General features: G+C 41.8%; 2 protein-coding genes across 3 annotated transcripts in view; both read left to right on the plus strand.

The window, feature by feature from the left end:
• Positions 1–346: 346 nt before the first annotated feature.
• Positions 347–2,776, plus strand: LOC120032977 (homeobox protein MSH-C-like). The gene is made up of 2 exons (XM_038979252.1): positions 347–842; positions 1,457–2,776. Exons 1-2 carry the CDS (start codon positions 407–409, stop codon positions 1,870–1,872), a joined length of 852 nt encoding a protein of 283 aa, XP_038835180.1. The 5' UTR covers positions 347–406; the 3' UTR covers positions 1,873–2,776.
• A 7,269-nt stretch (positions 2,777–10,045) lies between these two features.
• LOC120032516 (patatin-like phospholipase domain-containing protein 6) overlaps positions 10,046–16,652 on the plus strand; it is a 30,851-nt gene continuing 24,244 nt past the window's right edge. For both annotated transcript variants that reach the window (XM_038978647.1, XM_038978646.1), the window contains exons 1-2: positions 10,046–10,114; positions 15,683–15,780. In XM_038978647.1, the coding sequence (XP_038834575.1) occupies positions 15,724–15,780 (57 nt within the window). In that variant the 5' untranslated portion in view covers positions 10,046–10,114; positions 15,683–15,723. The remainder of the gene's footprint in view (positions 10,115–15,682; positions 15,781–16,652) is intronic.

A 16,652-nucleotide genomic window follows, 5' to 3' on the forward strand; every position in this document is an offset into this window, starting at 1 on the left:
GCTCAACTAATGGATGTAAATACTCATGAGGCCTCCCCACTGGTTAATTGCGCTAAAATTGGTCTACTTTGTGTTCGGCGGAGACAAAAACCCCTTGAGCTATCAACGCACCAGCTCCGCACGGGGTCTGTATGATTAAAACTTCTTGTCGCTTTCAAAGGGTCTCTTGATGTCTCTTGGAAGGCAGAGGGCCAATGAGGACGGAGGAAAGGAGCGATGGGAACGTCACGAGGCCGAGTTGAGACGATGATTGGACGGCGCGGAGAGGGGAACAGTTACTGCCCTTTTATAGACGACCCCATCTAGTGAGTTGAGCTACTGGGCAATATTCTGACAGCGAGGACAGCACCAGACACTATACTCTCGATCGCGATTCGATTTTCCTGAGCTGGCCAGGCGGAGGTGTATGGCCCCGTACCCCTTTGAGATGAATCCCGTTGGCCTACCGGGGTCTCCGTCCCACGATATTAAACTCCACCAGAAAGAAGTGTCGGATACGGAGTGTGAGGAACTTCAACCCAAAGATATGACAACCGACAAAGGATACAAAGGTAAGACGAGCAGTCTTCCATTCAGCGTCGAATCATTGATTTCCAAGAAAACAACCTGCAGGACTTACTATTCGTCTCCCTCCTCGGATTCGGGTCTCCTTCAACCGAAGCCTGTGGCGGCGGCGGTGCAGATCACGGAACAGTTTTCTCCAAGGACTTTTTACGTGGAGAGGAAAGTTTCCCCGGAAAGCTCGCAGAGCGTGTCGGACTGTCAGAATGACGACAATCAAGATTTTTGTGAGAAAGACCAGAGCACTTGGTTCCAGACAACATCTTTCTCGACTCCCCCTCGTAAGTCCCTGCTTCCAGAGTTATTGGCTGTCTAAATGTTGGTCAACTAATTAGGCCAACTATTCCATATTGTTTGTCTATTATAATAATAATAAAGTAGTAGTAGTCATGTTATTAGCAGTAGTATTATTTCTAGTTTTTCTATTATTAGTCTATTATTGATGTTATCGTATTTATAAGATCGTTATTACCTCATATAATAGATCGTCATAAGCCTACCTCACATATGTTGTCATCACTGTGGTCGTGCCTGTCTATCCAAAAATCTATAGAATTTGCCTCGAAATGTCCCTATATCAGTCTAATAATACAATGTTATTTCAGAGTAGCCCGATCGGTCTAAACTGTGCACAATTAGACAACGTTCCTGTATGTACCCGAAGTTTGTCATAGGCCTATTTTGGAATTGGGAAATTAGTAGGCCTATCCATTAAAAGTCACGGTGCAGGAATAAACCTTATGGCAATGTCCTTAAATGCATACCTTGTTTGGTGAGACTAATTATGACTAATTTATTGTCACATAGGCGCAGTGAAATGTGTTGTTTTAAAGGGTCAGCCGTTCTTGAGTTTTCCATTTGATAACAATACCTTTTAATTTATTTGTCCCTCCAGGAAGCTTAAGTCCACCTCCATGTCCTTTAAGGAAACATAAAAACAACCGAAAACCTCGAACGCCCTTCACTACCTCCCAGCTGCTCGCTCTGGAAAGGAAGTTCCGACAAAAGCAGTACCTCTCCATTGCGGAGCGAGCCGAATTCTCCAACTCCCTCAATTTGACCGAGACCCAGGTCAAAATCTGGTTCCAAAACAGGAGGGCTAAAGCCAAGAGACTTCAAGAGGCCGAGTTGGAAAAGTACAAACTGGCGTCGAAACCCATGCTACCTGCCTTTGCTCTGCCTTTCCCCCTGGGAGCGCACATGGGCTCTCCATCTCTCTACGGACATTCTAACGCCTACCCCAGGCCCACTTTACCTGTTCCGGGACTCTTCGGTGGACCTGTCGCCTATGGAATGTATTATTTGTCTTGACTTAGATTGTGCATTTACATTTGAGATAAAATCATATGTAATTTATATATGTCTTCAAACATGGTTGCAACACTTAACTTTACCCCCTGTCTGGAACATGGATATATTTTTCCAGAAAGCCATAATTTCCCAGAAAGCCTATAGGCCTATATTTGTCTACACGACAGAGATCATTTTTAGATATATGTTGTATACGCTCATTAAAGTCAAATAGGCCAATACTTGTGGGACATGTTCTCATGCCTAGATATTCTTAGCCAAATGTTGGCCACATTGTTGATTGCAAGATGGTGATTGCAAGATAATTTTATATCAAAGGCCTGTAGGCCTTATTTTGTATATTTCTGATAGCGATTTCTGATAGTTGAGCAGTTATCAATGGCCAAGTTGTTAATGCACGTGAGGCCTTAAAACACAAACCGTTTGCCACTTGCAACTAACAGCGTGTGTAATTGATCACTAGACCCATACATTTTTGTATCCATTTCGATTATACACAAAGGGGGGCATTAACATTAAGTTTATGTAATTTAACAGGCCTAGACAACGTCAATATCCTCGTGCGTAATATATAGCCCAGTGCGCCATGCAACGAAAAAGTACTTAAAACAGCCTTATTGAAAGTGCCTTAAAATACCAACTAGGCCTATTTTGAGCTCTCGAAAAGCTTACTTGAACTGTAAAATGTCTGTCATTTGTTTCATTTGTTCAATATTGACGATTTTTCACATTCAATTGTCCGTGCATACAATTATGGAAAATCATGACCAACAGAATTATGCATGTGTACATTTGCCGCATTTCTTTCCAGTTGCAAGCTCTGTAAATCCGGGTTCTTTTCATGGTGTGAAATATTACTTTAGAAAACAAATGTGCATAAACAATTTGTACTTTTTTTTACTATGAGGCCTTAAGACCAATTACAAATGGGATATTTGTATGATAAAAAAAATGATTTTATTTTCAAGAAATATAAATAATATCATTGTAAATAATAGTGTTCACGTGTCCTGCAACTGATGGAAGAAGGCGCAGGAATATTGATATTTATTAAATATCTCTGTATCTGTACTGTGTACATACATGGTCTTATTTTAATTATTCACTCATACCTGTAAAAACTGAGCTCAGTAAATAAACATTATAATTTAAACTTCTGTTGAATTGCTTTTGTCTCGTCAATGAATACAGATTACACGTATTACACCACACGGTGCACATCAAGATTGAAAGGGAAAATTGTCTTGACAGGAACCAATGTAGGCCTACATTTTCTCCTCATTTTCTCTTCATTAGAAATGTAACAACAATTTCTAATTTCAAGGTTCAGTATTTAACCTCCATCTATTCTGAATAATAGTTGTATAGTTCGTTCATCTATGACGACTGGAATGGTATATTTCTGCAACAAAAACTGGCAAAGTTTTCTTGATACTTGCAATGTTTAAACGAACAATATCCTTAGGCTATATATGTTTATTAACAATTTAATAGTTGTGCGAATTAGGCCTACGTTGACAAGAAAAACTGAAATTATAGGCTACCTTCACAAGACTAGACTTGTGCGGCTGTTGTAATATGCCCATCACTACCACTAATAGCCGTACTCCTATGATCAATATTTATTAAAATGTTAATAATAATTACAATCATGGGCTTTCAAAAGATTTTTCCTTGATATATTGTTTTATTTGTGTATTTTGCCATTTGTTAAGCTAAACGATAGTTGAAACGACCAATGACATTTGGATGCTATGATTTGGTTTTATTAATCTCTATCATATTAAACACAAAAACAGTAGATTTCAACCAGTATTATTCAATCTATCTAGTCATTTCTTAATTCCACATGAACCGTTGTATCATCCATCACCAAGCGTTTCGTATAGGCCTACTCAAAAAGTGATGATGTGTCTTCATTTCTCCCCTGGTTGTTTAGGCTACAGTTTTGGAATGATATGGCATTTTTCACCACCAAGTAGCCTAGGGAGCTTTAGCGAAAGTGGGACGATGTTCAGTATATATATATATTTTTTTTTATTTTTTTATTTTTTTTTTAAAATATGACAATCTCCAAGAAACCCGTCGGGATTTGAGTGGTGCGCAAGGGTCCTCGTGTTGGAACCACTTCACACTCCAACACGGTAGTGGGCGATATACACTCTATTTGTTTCCCGACCAATGGATGCACCAAAGAAATAGAGCCACTTCCACAGTTGCGCAGTGTGGGTAAAAGCTTGGACGTAACGAGGTATTTTGTCAATTAAAGTATTGTAAATAAAACGTTTTGGTAGCCATGTCAGTTATGGAAATATTATACCATGCAACGCGTGCTTGTCCTGCACGGGCGTATAGTCGTTATTGTTACCCTTCCCACACGTAGGCGTTCGTCTGAAATCTCATGTGTTTTGCATTCCGACCTTGGCTGTAATGTTGGTGCTAACAACTTGCAAGGTTGTCAAACGTTTAGTTTGCAGAGTTAGCATTAAAAAATGCAGTTAAGTTTTACATTAGTGCTTGCAATGATTAAACAGCGTTTTGCTCATCTGCAGAAGAAAAGTAGAAGCATTGGCATGCTTGCATAATTCAAGACATGTGACTGTTTCAAGTGTCACCACATTGTTTCTTGACAGCAGGGCTGAAATGGAAGTTTAACAAAACCAATAGCAATTCCCAACTGAATCCATCATGTGTCTTGGCATTTCTCCTGGGTAAAACCATTTGAATTCAATCACTTTTTGACAGCATCCCTTGATTTAAACAAAACTTTCCATACATGTTTGTCCATGGAAGACTTGGTCAGAAAGTGACTTTTTGGACCTGAATGCCAAAACATTCAGGAGATAAAGGTGCTCAAAGTTGACTCATTTTGCATACCCTACCATACCATGAGACATCCATGTTTTCATCACTGGAAAATATAAACGGTTGAGTTTAATATAATTTAAAAGCTTGCAAACTGGGTTGACATTTTAACCTTCAAAACACCCGCAAAACACCAGTCTCAACAGTCTCAATGTCAACAGTGAAGAGGCGACTCCGGGATGCTGGCCTTCTAGGCAGAGTTCCTCTGTCCAGTGTCTGTGTTCTTTTGCCTATCTTAATCTTTTCTTTTTATTGACCAGTCTGAGATATAGATTTTTCTTTGCAACTCTGCCTAGAAGGCCAGCATCAGTTTCTTGGCAATTTCTTGCATGGAATAGCCTTAATTTCTCAGAACAAAAATAGACTGACGAGTTTCAGAAGAAAGTTCTTTGTTTCTGGCCATTTTGCACCTGTAATCGAACCCACAAATGTTGATGCTCCAGATACTCAACTAGTCTAAAGGCCAGTTTTATTGCTTCTTTAATCAGGACAACAGTTTTCAGCTGTGCTAACATAATTGCAAAAGGGTTTTCTAATGTCAATTAGCCTTTTAAAATGATCAACTTGGTTTAGCTCACACAATGTGCCATTGGAACACAGGATTGATGGTTGCTGATAATGGGCCTCTGTACGCCTATGTAGATATTCCATTAAAAAAAATCAGCCGTTCCCAGCTACAATAGTCATTTACAACATTAACCATGTCTACACTGTATATCTGATCAATTTGATGTTATTTTAATGGACAAAAATTTGCTTTTCTTTCAAACACAAGGACATTTCTAAGTGACCCCAAACTTTTGAACGATAGTGTACATGCACATATTACCTCAATTACCTCGAATAACATGTGCCCCCGCACATTGACTCTGTACAGGTACCACTTGTAGATAGTCTCGCTACTGTTATTTTACTGCCGCTCTATAATTATTTGTTATTTAATTTTTTACTTAACTTTTTTTTTTTTTAACGGCATTGTTGGTTTAAGGGGTGGTAAGTAAGCATTTCACTGTAAGGTTTCACCTGTTGTATTCGGCGCATGTGACAAATACAATTTCATTTGATTTGACTCTCATAGTCATCACACCAAAGCCAGTGTTGCCAATATCAGACCGCTGCGCAATAGGCGCATGTCTGGAAAAAGCTATTTCCTTATCACTGGTGCAGAGGAATGGAGTACCAAACCATATAATATCCATTCATACGCTAGGGAGTTTTAAGATAAACCTTGAGATATGGTTTATGGGCAAAATGCTTTAAAACTGCACAGGCTTAAAGAAAATATAATTGTTTTCAGTAAACGTTACATGGTCATCTATTTTATTAATTTGACAGTTTCCTCCCTATTGATGAGACGTATTTTGTTTCCATGTTATAATCTTGGGTATATTTTGTTTTCATGTATTTTCATGAGAACCACAATGGAAATACGTTTTTAAACTGTTTGTCATCCTCAATGATTTTAATGGCATGGTACTGTATCTACATGTGTGGTTGTATTGTGTTTTAAAATGGTCAAATACATCAATGGGAAAATATGTATGGGCGGTTTCGTTCAAATCAAAAGGGGTACGGGCAAAAAGTCGAATGGATTTACCCTCCTTTGAAGATTGAGTAGTTTAGATCGAGAACATTGAGTTCTATTACTTCTCTGTAATGTCTACGCTGCTGCTACTCTTAGTTATTATCTATGCATAGCCACTTTAATAACTCTACCTACATGTACATATTACCTCGATTGACTCTGTATCGGTACCCCCTATATATAGCCCCGCTATTGTCATTTACTGCTGCTCTTTAATTATTTGTTATTCTTATCTCTTACCTTTTTTTTAGACATTTTCTTAAAAACTGCATTGTTGGTTAAGAGCTTGTAAGTAAGCTTTTCACCTTAAGGTCTACACCTGTTGTATTCGGCGCATGTGACAAATAACATTTGATTTGATTTGAAGATGCGGTAGCGATGCCATCTCTGCCAAGTCAGTGGCACTCATTTACCAAATACAATCTTTGACAAAGAATATCAACTCCCGCAATGATAAACTTTATACATGATCTAATAGCAATACATTTAATTTAATAGCAATATTGGACCAATGAGGCAATGGTGACTGGCTTGTCCAGAAAATACTCCTAACCCTACCCATATGACTTGTAACTCACTGCTTCTGCTTCCTGAGCATCGATGGCACTGGAATAGTCAAGGCACTGAATTGTAGGGGGGAAAGCAACATCTAAATGAGTGCAGTTATATCCAACGAACCAATCACATTAGCACATCACGTGTGCACATTGGCAAAACCCTATTTTCTGAAGGGTTCCACCTTAGTACCATGAGAATGATAGAGGGCTCTACTTTGTATCTGTTCCATTATGGCATCTGTGAGCGCACTGGTAAACAAACTGAAAGGGTGCATACTGCCACCTGGATGTGTTGTTTGAACAGGTATAAAGCCAAGGTTGGCGATTTACTGCCACCTGCAGATATGGAATGTTTGCTAATGAGTATAATTCATGGGCTGATTCCTCTTGATGACCCGGATGGAATTCTGTGAGCCTTCCTTAACCCATAGGATGTTCCACCCAGTTAACTACTTCAAGATGTTGAAAGTCCTCAATGGTGCTGCCCAGGCTAAAACAGGATTTTGAGCACTAGAGTCCTCTATCTATGGGCAGTGCATGGTCAGGAAAAACTCATAGCCCTAAATGTTAGGCATATTTGACTTTATTTGACTCTGTTTATTTCTGAAATGTGTGTCTGTCCAGGCATTTTGCTCTGAGGTAATGGTATCTTCTTCTCCCTCAGAATAGATGCCTACTTGGAGGCATCCAAGGCCCAGTATTCAACAGAGGTGACCATCCAATACATGCATAGAGTAGAAGACTCACTCACTTTCTCAGTCTCTCTGACACACACACACACTCCAGTTTGCAGTATAGAGTGAGAGTCCATACTGTCCTCACTGCTCTCCCTGTCTTTTCAGCTGGATAAGTTCCACAACATGATCCCGTTCGACCAAATGACCATCGACATGTTCCCAGAGACCAAGCTAGACAAGGAGAAGCACCCGTACTGCCCACACAAACCCATTGCCGAGCTGTAACTTATCACTACTGGCCAGCCACGTAAGCCCATGGCAGATTTATCACCAGGCATATCACTCTGCCTCACAAAAATAGATAATCTACAGATCTGAGTACATTATTTTATTGTCATGATTCTTTTATTTCCTTGAGAAATATTGTTTGTTTTCTCTATGCTTTTTTTCCTAAGGCTTTCAGAGGAAGTAGTAATAGTGCCATATCTAACGACACAAACATTCAATTGGTTTTTGAGCCAAACATTTGTTTGTTGCTTCACTCATTTAGCTTTCTTATCATGCATTTTGTCAATTAAATATTACCACTACAAAATAGAAATGTTGATGATGTAATGGCTGTTTCTAGATTGAGAACCTAATTCTCCTAAACTCGCTATGGTGTACTGACAAGTTAGCACCACTGGGTGGCAGTATATGCATGTACTTGGCTCCAGGTTGAATGTGGCACCTAGACTCACAGCACACTTTCCATACTTGCACAAATGTATGAAATTAGTATTGTGAATGATTTAAGTGTTGCTTGCTGAATGGATGTATGGATTACATTTTAGTCATTTAGCAGACACTCTTATCCAGAGTGACTTACAATTAGTGCATTCATTTTAAAATAGCTAGGTGAGACAACACATCACAATCGTATAATGTTCATTTTCCCTCAAAGTATTAATTAGCAAAGTCAGTGTTAGCGGAAAAAGAGAAGTGCCTTTTTGGGGAGTGGTGGGGGGGGGGGGGGGGTTTCAGACAGTTTCAAAAGTTGGACAGGGACTTCGCTGTGCTGACTTTAGGGGGGAAGCTTGTTCCACCATTGGGGTGCTAGGACAGAAGAGCTTTGACTGGGCTGAGCGGGAGGTGACCCCCCCGTAGGGATGGGAGGGTCAAGAGACCAGATGTGGCAGAACGGAGTGCTCGGTTTGGGGTGTAGGGTTTGAGCATAGCCTGAAGGTAAAGGGGATGCAGTTCCCCTTGCTGCTCTGTAGGCAAGCATCAGGGTCTTGAAGATGATATGAGCTTCAAGTGTGCAGAGGAGCGGTGTGACATGGCAGAGCTTAGGAAGGTTGAACACCAGGCGGACTGCGGCATTCTGGATACATTTCAGGGGTTTGATGGCACAAGCGGGGAGCTCAGCCAAAGCAGAGTTGCAGTAGTCTAGATGGGAGATGACAAGTGCCTGGATTAGGACCTGCGCCGCTTCCTGTGTGAGGAAAGGTCGTACTCTATGGATGTTGTAGAGCATGAACCTGCAGGAACAAGTCACTTCTTTGATGTTTGCAGAGAACGACAGGGTGTTGTCCAGGGTCACGCCAAGGTTCTTTGCACTCTGGGAGGGGAACACTGTAGATTTGTCAACCGTGATGGAGAGGTCTTGAAGCGGGCAAGCCTTTCCCGGGAGGAAAAGCAGCTCCGTTTTGACGAGGTGGTGGGCCGACAAGGTGAGATGTCTGCCAGGCACACAGAGATGCGTGTCGCCACCTGGGTGTCAGAAGGGGGGAAGGAGAAGAGCAGTTGAGTGTCATCCGCATAGCAATGATAGGAGAGACCATGTGAGAACCGAGTAACTTGGTGTACATAGAAAAGAGGAGCGGGCCTAGCGTTTTGGATGTGGCTTTACCCAAACCATCACAATAGTGATTGAATCAATCATCCCTCATTCAATACTAAATACTGATGAGCACTGAGGAATATCATTATATTTTATAAATTACTGCCTTATCTTTTCTATCTAATATACATCTTGGTAGATGTCTGAAGATTTTGATAATTTTTTTTATTTTAATATTATAATGATGGCACCTGTAGAAAGTGGGCAATGTCATGTACTACATACCCAGTTGATCAATATGTATTGTCATTAGTTTGTAGTCAGGATCCATCATACATATTTTATTAGCAGCTAAAGTGAGTGTTCAGTTATCAAGATTAATTTACTAAATTCATGCATGATAAACTGTACAGTACATTTTTGGTTTGTTGTCTCTTGTTACTGGTGAGTGTAATCGTCAGTCATATACACCTCGCCAATCACAGGTCTATTTGTAGCGTCCCCTTCTCAACCTTGCAGTGCGACTGGCTACTTCTCTCATATGTATATAAAGGTAGGCGGGCTATGTTGCAACATTCATTCCTGGATGCAGATTGGATTAGATATCCACAATTTCAGATTTGGATTGGCCTGCGGCTCATGTAGAATAAAAAATAGGAGGAGTTATATTACAGATAATTTCCGCTATGTGTGTTATTTGACTACTGTAAAGCTTGACGAGAAACACGCAGTTCAGGTAAGGGTGTTTATCGTTTTAGTCACTTTACATGTCGATAAATATCATGACATTTCTAGTGAGAGGTCTGTCTAGCTGAATAAATTGACATATGTATGCGTCTTTGTGGTAGAGATTGTGTCACCAAATGTCCAGATAGTGCGCGAGCTGTGCCGAACATGTCAATCAATAAGCACTTTCCCTGCTGAGGTCAAAAGACAGCATCTTTGCATTAACCAGATTCTGGTGGCTTTTCTGCACTAGCCAACTTGGTGAAATTCGAAAGCGACTGTATTTGTACATTATATTAGGTATTTTCTACGGCTGGTTGGTCTCATTGTAAACAACGATCTAACGTTAGCTGTTGGGTTGGCATTATCGGTCATCATATGCCAATGCTAACTAGAGGGGACCATAGTTAACGGCTAGCTAGCGAGGTTTATGATGCTTGCCTGCTGTTTCAAAGTGTGTCAACTTAGCTAGCTACTGTAACTAGGCTACTGAATGTTGTGGTGTAGAGGCACACATTGTAACTGTTAACGTTAGCTATGTACCTAGCTAACTAGCTACAACATAATGAGATGACTTAATTGAGTACAAGTTTCTAATGGGCTTTCCAGAACATGTTTGGCCCTGTAGTACTGCTAAGGTAGATGAGTGCCTAGACACGAAATTAGAATCACTTCACCAGTTTCATTACCGTACTCTGCGCAAAAACATACCCACGGTTTGCGCAGGTCCGAGCTAGAATGCGGCTACGTTAGATTCAAAAGGGCGGATCAGGATATTAATGAGGGCTAGTAATACAACGCTACACGCCAGGGTTCCGAATTATGCAACAACTATTTTGACATAGAAACCCGAGCTGACCTATTGCCACACTGTCCTGCTACCGTTCACAACTGCACACTACTCATGAGCTACTAATTCATGTCACAAAGGCTATACTGTAGTTAACCTACACATTTGAAAACGGTAATATGGTTCATGCTAATTGATAGACTTTAGGGAGCAAAGGTCAAATTGTGCCATATGCTTATGTCTGGTTTCTGTTCTCTATGACCCTAGTTATTGCACATCATAGAAAGTTGGCTAAGTCAGAGTTCATGTACTTTCTGTCCATAGTCCCCACAGTAGTTTGTCTGTTCTCTAGGGTCTGACAGGCTGACCCAGTATAAACAACATGCTATAGGCTGTTGTTGGTGGTTAATCCCTGGCCCAGAATGGGCAGTGTACGTAAATAAAACAGGTTTGGTTGTGCTATTATTGCTTCTGGTGTGAGAGGGAGAGAAGGAGGAATGACGAGAGAGGGAAAGAGAGTTTGCACATGCCTGGGCCTAGGGACATCAACACTGGCAGCATTGTTTTATGAGGACAATGGGAATAGCCACCAAGCTATATGGAGGCGTTACTGGAGAGTGGGAGAGAGAGACAGCTGCTTCTGCTAGAGGAGATTTCTGTAACGTTTTACCCTTTTCACTGACAGTGATCTTATTACTCTGTAATAATTCTGCTAGCCTAAGCCTTGTAGTAGTAGTAGTGTGCAATGAATGCAATAGTTAGCATAGGCCTACGTGTTCCACAATAGGATATACATGGTGACAACACTTAATATTCACTGAGATGGCATGAAGGGACACGGCAACTCGCTCTTGGGATCATTGGACACTCAGTACTTTAAGTTTGCCTGATTGACTCTCTTTTGTTCTTCGAGAGCAAATTCTTTCCACGACAAAAGCCTAGCACTGCAACTGTGAGTGAGGGGCAGGGAAAATGTAATGATGAGCAAATGGAAACGTGTATATTTTCCTTTCTATATGATTACCCTGGGCCTCCTTGTTGTCTATACAGCACAGACCAACAGAGCATGTGATGTTTCCAGAGCCAGACAGTACTGCTTGGCTGGGTGGAATCATGGCTAGGCCTAGTTTACCATGGTATTTCATTAAAATGGGCATTTATTAACATAGGGATATTCAGTAGTTTGGGTACTTACAGTTTTGCTTCAGCAGTTGGTTAAATGAGTCAAGCACAAATTAATGGTGGAGGATGAGAGAGAGTAGTAGAGAGAATAGACCTTGATGCTACACATCCTGTTTCAGGTCTGTTTGTGACAGGCTATGCAATATGACAGTCCACTGTCAGCCACTCTCTCTGATTTGATTTCATCCAATGCAGCTCTTGTCCTCTGATTCCTAGACCATGATGTCATGGATTATCCCTTTAGCTGGGGTTCAAAAGTACATACAGAGTATTCGAAAAGTATTCAGACCCCTTCACTTTTCCACATTTTATTACGTTAGCCTTATTCTAAAATGGATTTTAAAAATGCTCAATTTACACACAATACCCCATAATGACAAAGCAAAAACAGGTTTAGAAATTAGTATTCAGACCCTTTACTCAGTACTTTGTTGAAGCCCTTGGCACCGATTACAGCCTTGAGTCTTCTTGGGTCTTCTTGAGTCTTCTTGGGTATGATGCTACAAGCTTGGAACACCTGTATTTGGCACACCTGTATTTTTGTTTCTCCCATTCTTCTCTGCAGATCCTCTGAAGTTCTGTTAGGTTGGATGGGGAGCGTTGGTGCACAGGCACAGCAATTTTCAGGTCTCTCCAAAGATGTTCGATCGGGTTCAAGTCTGGGTTCTGGCTGGGCCACTCAAGTACATTCAGAGACTTGTCCCACAGCCACTCCCGCTTTGTGCTTAGGGTCGATGTCCTGTTGGAAGGTGAACCTTCGCCCCAGTCTGAGGTCTTGAGTCCCTGGAGCAAGTTATCATAAAGGATCTCTGTACTTTGCTCTGTTCATCTTTTCCTCGATCCCGACTAGTCTCCCAGTCCCTGCCGCTGAAAAACATCCCCAAAGCATGATGCTGCCATCACCATACTTCACCATAGGGATGGTGGCAGGTTTCTTCCAGACGTGACACTTGGCATTTAGGCCAAAAAGTTAAATCTTGGTTTCATCAGACCAGAGAACCTTGTTTCTCATGGTCAGAGTCCTTTAGGTGCCTTTTGGCAAACTCCAAGCAGGCTTTCATGTGCCTTTTACTGAGGAGTGACTTCCGTCTGGCCACTCTAACATAAAGGCCTGATCGGTAGAGTGCTGCAGAGATGGTTGTCCTTCTGGAAGGTTCTCCCATCTCCACAGAGGAATTCTGGAGCTCTTTCAGAGTGACCATCAAGTTCTTGGTCACCTCCCTGACTAAGGCCCTTCTCACCCGATTGCTCAGTTTGACCTCATGGCTTGGTTTTTGCTCTGACATGTACTGTCATCTGTGGGACCTTTTTATATAGACAGGTGTGTGCCTTTCCAAATCATGTCCAATCAATTGAATTTACCACAGGTGGACTTCAATCAAGTTGTAGAAACATCTTAAGGATGATCAATGGAAACAGGATGTACCTGAGCTCAATTTTGAGTTTCATTGCATAGGGTCTGAATAATTATGTAAATAAGGTATTTCTGTATTTAATTTTTTATACATTTGCACACAAAAAATGATTTTTTTTGTCTTTCTGCTGTGTCATTATGAGGTATTGTGTGTAGATTGAGGATTTCTTAAAATTTGATCTATTTTAGAATAAAACTGTAACGTAACAAAATGTGGGAAAAGGGAAGGGGTCTGAATACTTTCCGAATGCACTGTGTGTAGCCTATAAAGACTTTGTTTGGGTTGCATACTTGCATTTGTTTATGTCAACAAATGGGTTAGGAGAGATGGTGGGGGGTCTGGAATGTCTGCTGTGATGTAGTGATAAATGGATGGAGTGGGAGGAAGAAAAGTAAAGAGGCGAGATGATGAAGGGAACAGATGGGGGTGGAGTTTCATTGGTCAGTGCTAGGCCTAAATCCCAGGAGTAATCAAATCAAATCAAAGTTTATTTGTCACGTGTGCCAAATACAACCGGTGTAGGCCTTACAGTGAAATGCTTACTTACAGGCTGTAAAACAATAGTGCAAAAAAGTTATTAGGTGAACAATCGGTAAGTAAAGAAATAAAACAACAGTAACAAGACAGGCTATATACAGTAGCAAGGCTATAAAAGTAGCGAGGCTACATACAGGCACCGGTTAGTCAGGCTGATTGAGGTAGTATGTACATGTAGATATGGTTAAAGTGACTATGCATATATGATGAACAGAGAGTAGCAGTAGCGTACAAGAGGGGGTGGTGGGTGGAGGGACACAATGCAGATAGCCCGGTTAGCCACTGTGCGGGAGCACTGGTTGGTCAGCCCAATTGAGGTAGTATGTACATGAATGTATAGTTAAATTGACTATGCATATATGATAAACAGAGAGTAGCAGCAGTGTAAAAAGAGGGGGGGGGGGGGGCACACAATGCAAAAAGTCTGGGTAGCCATTTGATTACCTGTTCAGGAGTCTTATGGCTTGGGGGTAAATACTGTTGAGAAGCCTTTTTGCCAAGCGGTAGTAGAGAGAACAGTTTATGACTGGGGTGGCTGGGGTCTTTGACAATTCTTAGGGCCTTCCTCTGACACCGCCTGGTGTAGAGGTCCTGGATGGCAGGCAGCTTAGCCCCAGTGATGTGCTGGGCCGTACGCACTACCCTCTGTAGTGCCTTGCGGTCAGAGGCCGAGCAATTGCCGTACCAGGCAGTGATGCAACCAGTCAGGATGCTCTCGATGTTGCAGCTGTAGAACCTTTTGAGGATCTCAGGACCCATGCCACATTTTTAGTTTCCTGAGGGAGAATAGGCTTTGTCGTGCCCTCCTTCATGACTGTCTTGGTGTGTTTGAACCATTCTAGTTTGTTGTTGATGTGGACACCAAGGAACTTGAATAACCCAAATAGGGATGGGGGGGTAAACCCTCTTAGAGGACCAGCCCTCAGGGAGATGGTCATGGGAAGAGGGGGGTAGTAGTACCATGCCATCTGGGCACAGTAGGATTGTCTGTCTCTGGATCATGTGTTCCAAATGCCACTGTATTTCCTATATAGTGCACTACTTTTGACTAGGGCTCTGTTCAAAATTAGTGCACTGTGTAGGGAATAGGATGCCCTTTGGGATGTTGCCTGTGTGTCATTGGAGCACTGTTATTATCTCTCGGTTTGGGACTGGGAGAGGATCATGTTGCCAGTTTCAGTGGGGGAGGGGAACGGATGGGGATTGGCTGAGAGGCTCTGCTGTTCATGCATAAACACATATACAGTATGTATCTATAAACAGCAGTACCTCTCAGAAACCTGGATAGGTGACTTTCCCAAAGTTCCCAGGTTTTCCAGGAATTCTGGTTGGAGTATTCTGGAATTCCTGCTTGTTTCCTCCTGATTCAGGGAATTTTCCAACCTGGGATTTCTGGAAAACCTGGACATTTTTAGGAAAGTAACCCAAATTTTGCAACCCTAAACCTGGACAACCTTTACAAAGAGCAAAGAGTCTTAAATACATACTAGATAGTATTTAGTATAGTTTTGTTAGTCCTTTGTAAAAGTCCAGGTTTCTCTTCCATGCTACTAAAAAGCTATTTGCTTTACTACTTGTGTGAGAGAGTGAGTGAGTGTGAGACGTCAACAGTAGCCTGCATGTCTAATGCCAACATCCTGTTTTGTCTCCTTAGAGGCCGTTGATGGACCAGCCTGGTGAAGAGGCGGGGTTAGAATGGGACAGAGCACCTCGGAACAAGAGGGCCAAGAACGTGCAGATGCCCCTCTGGAAGTAAGAACACACACAATCCTGTCCTCTACCACTTACTCTGGCCCCATTGACCTCACCAACTACTACAGTACCGCTCCCATAGAGTGTGTGTGTGTGTGTGTGGGTGGGGATACCTAGTCGGTTGCACAACTGTATGAATTCAACCAAAATGTCTTCTGCAGTATGTACAGTATCTACCATCTGTCAGACCATAACCAACTTCTCATCAATAACTGCAGCTGAGTCCTTCTTTCTTTCGTCTCTTCTCCTGATCAATAAGCACTGACCGCCCTCCCACTCCAGCACAGTCACTAATTGGCTGAGAGCCAGAGTACTAAAAGCCCATTGGCCTTGCCCCATAGTTATACACTATCTGATTGGTCATGTGACCAGTGGTCAACTCAGCCATCCCCTTCTCTCTCACACACACACTTTCTATTGCAGCAACACTGTATATAAGCTTATCTCTGAGCTAGGATCTCCACTCCTTCAATGAGTCATATAGGGCCTAGTCTTAATCAGTGAAGGGATTAGAACAGGGAAGGTCCTTTTGGGAGGACATCACTCAAGTTCTACGATATCCTTCTGGAGAAAAGAGTCCTATTGATTTAGAGTTAGAGAGACCTCAAAAGATAAGAGACTCTCACTGTAATTTCTCTGCTTTGGTCCCCAACTGTGTGGGTGTGTATGGCATAGGAGTTAGACATCTCTCTCGGCTCTCTCTCACTCGTGACCTCTCACTTTCACTCACTCACTAACTCACACACACACACACACACACACACACACACACACACACACACACACACACACACACACACACACACACATACAGCTGTGTACAGTACAGTCAGCTGATCACAGCCAAATTGCATCATGTCTCAATGAGCTCT

The sequence above is a fragment of the Salvelinus namaycush genome, chromosome 39 (assembly GCF_016432855.1).
Source record: "Salvelinus namaycush isolate Seneca chromosome 39, SaNama_1.0, whole genome shotgun sequence".
NCBI classification, from domain to species: domain Eukaryota; kingdom Metazoa; phylum Chordata; class Actinopteri; order Salmoniformes; family Salmonidae; genus Salvelinus; species Salvelinus namaycush.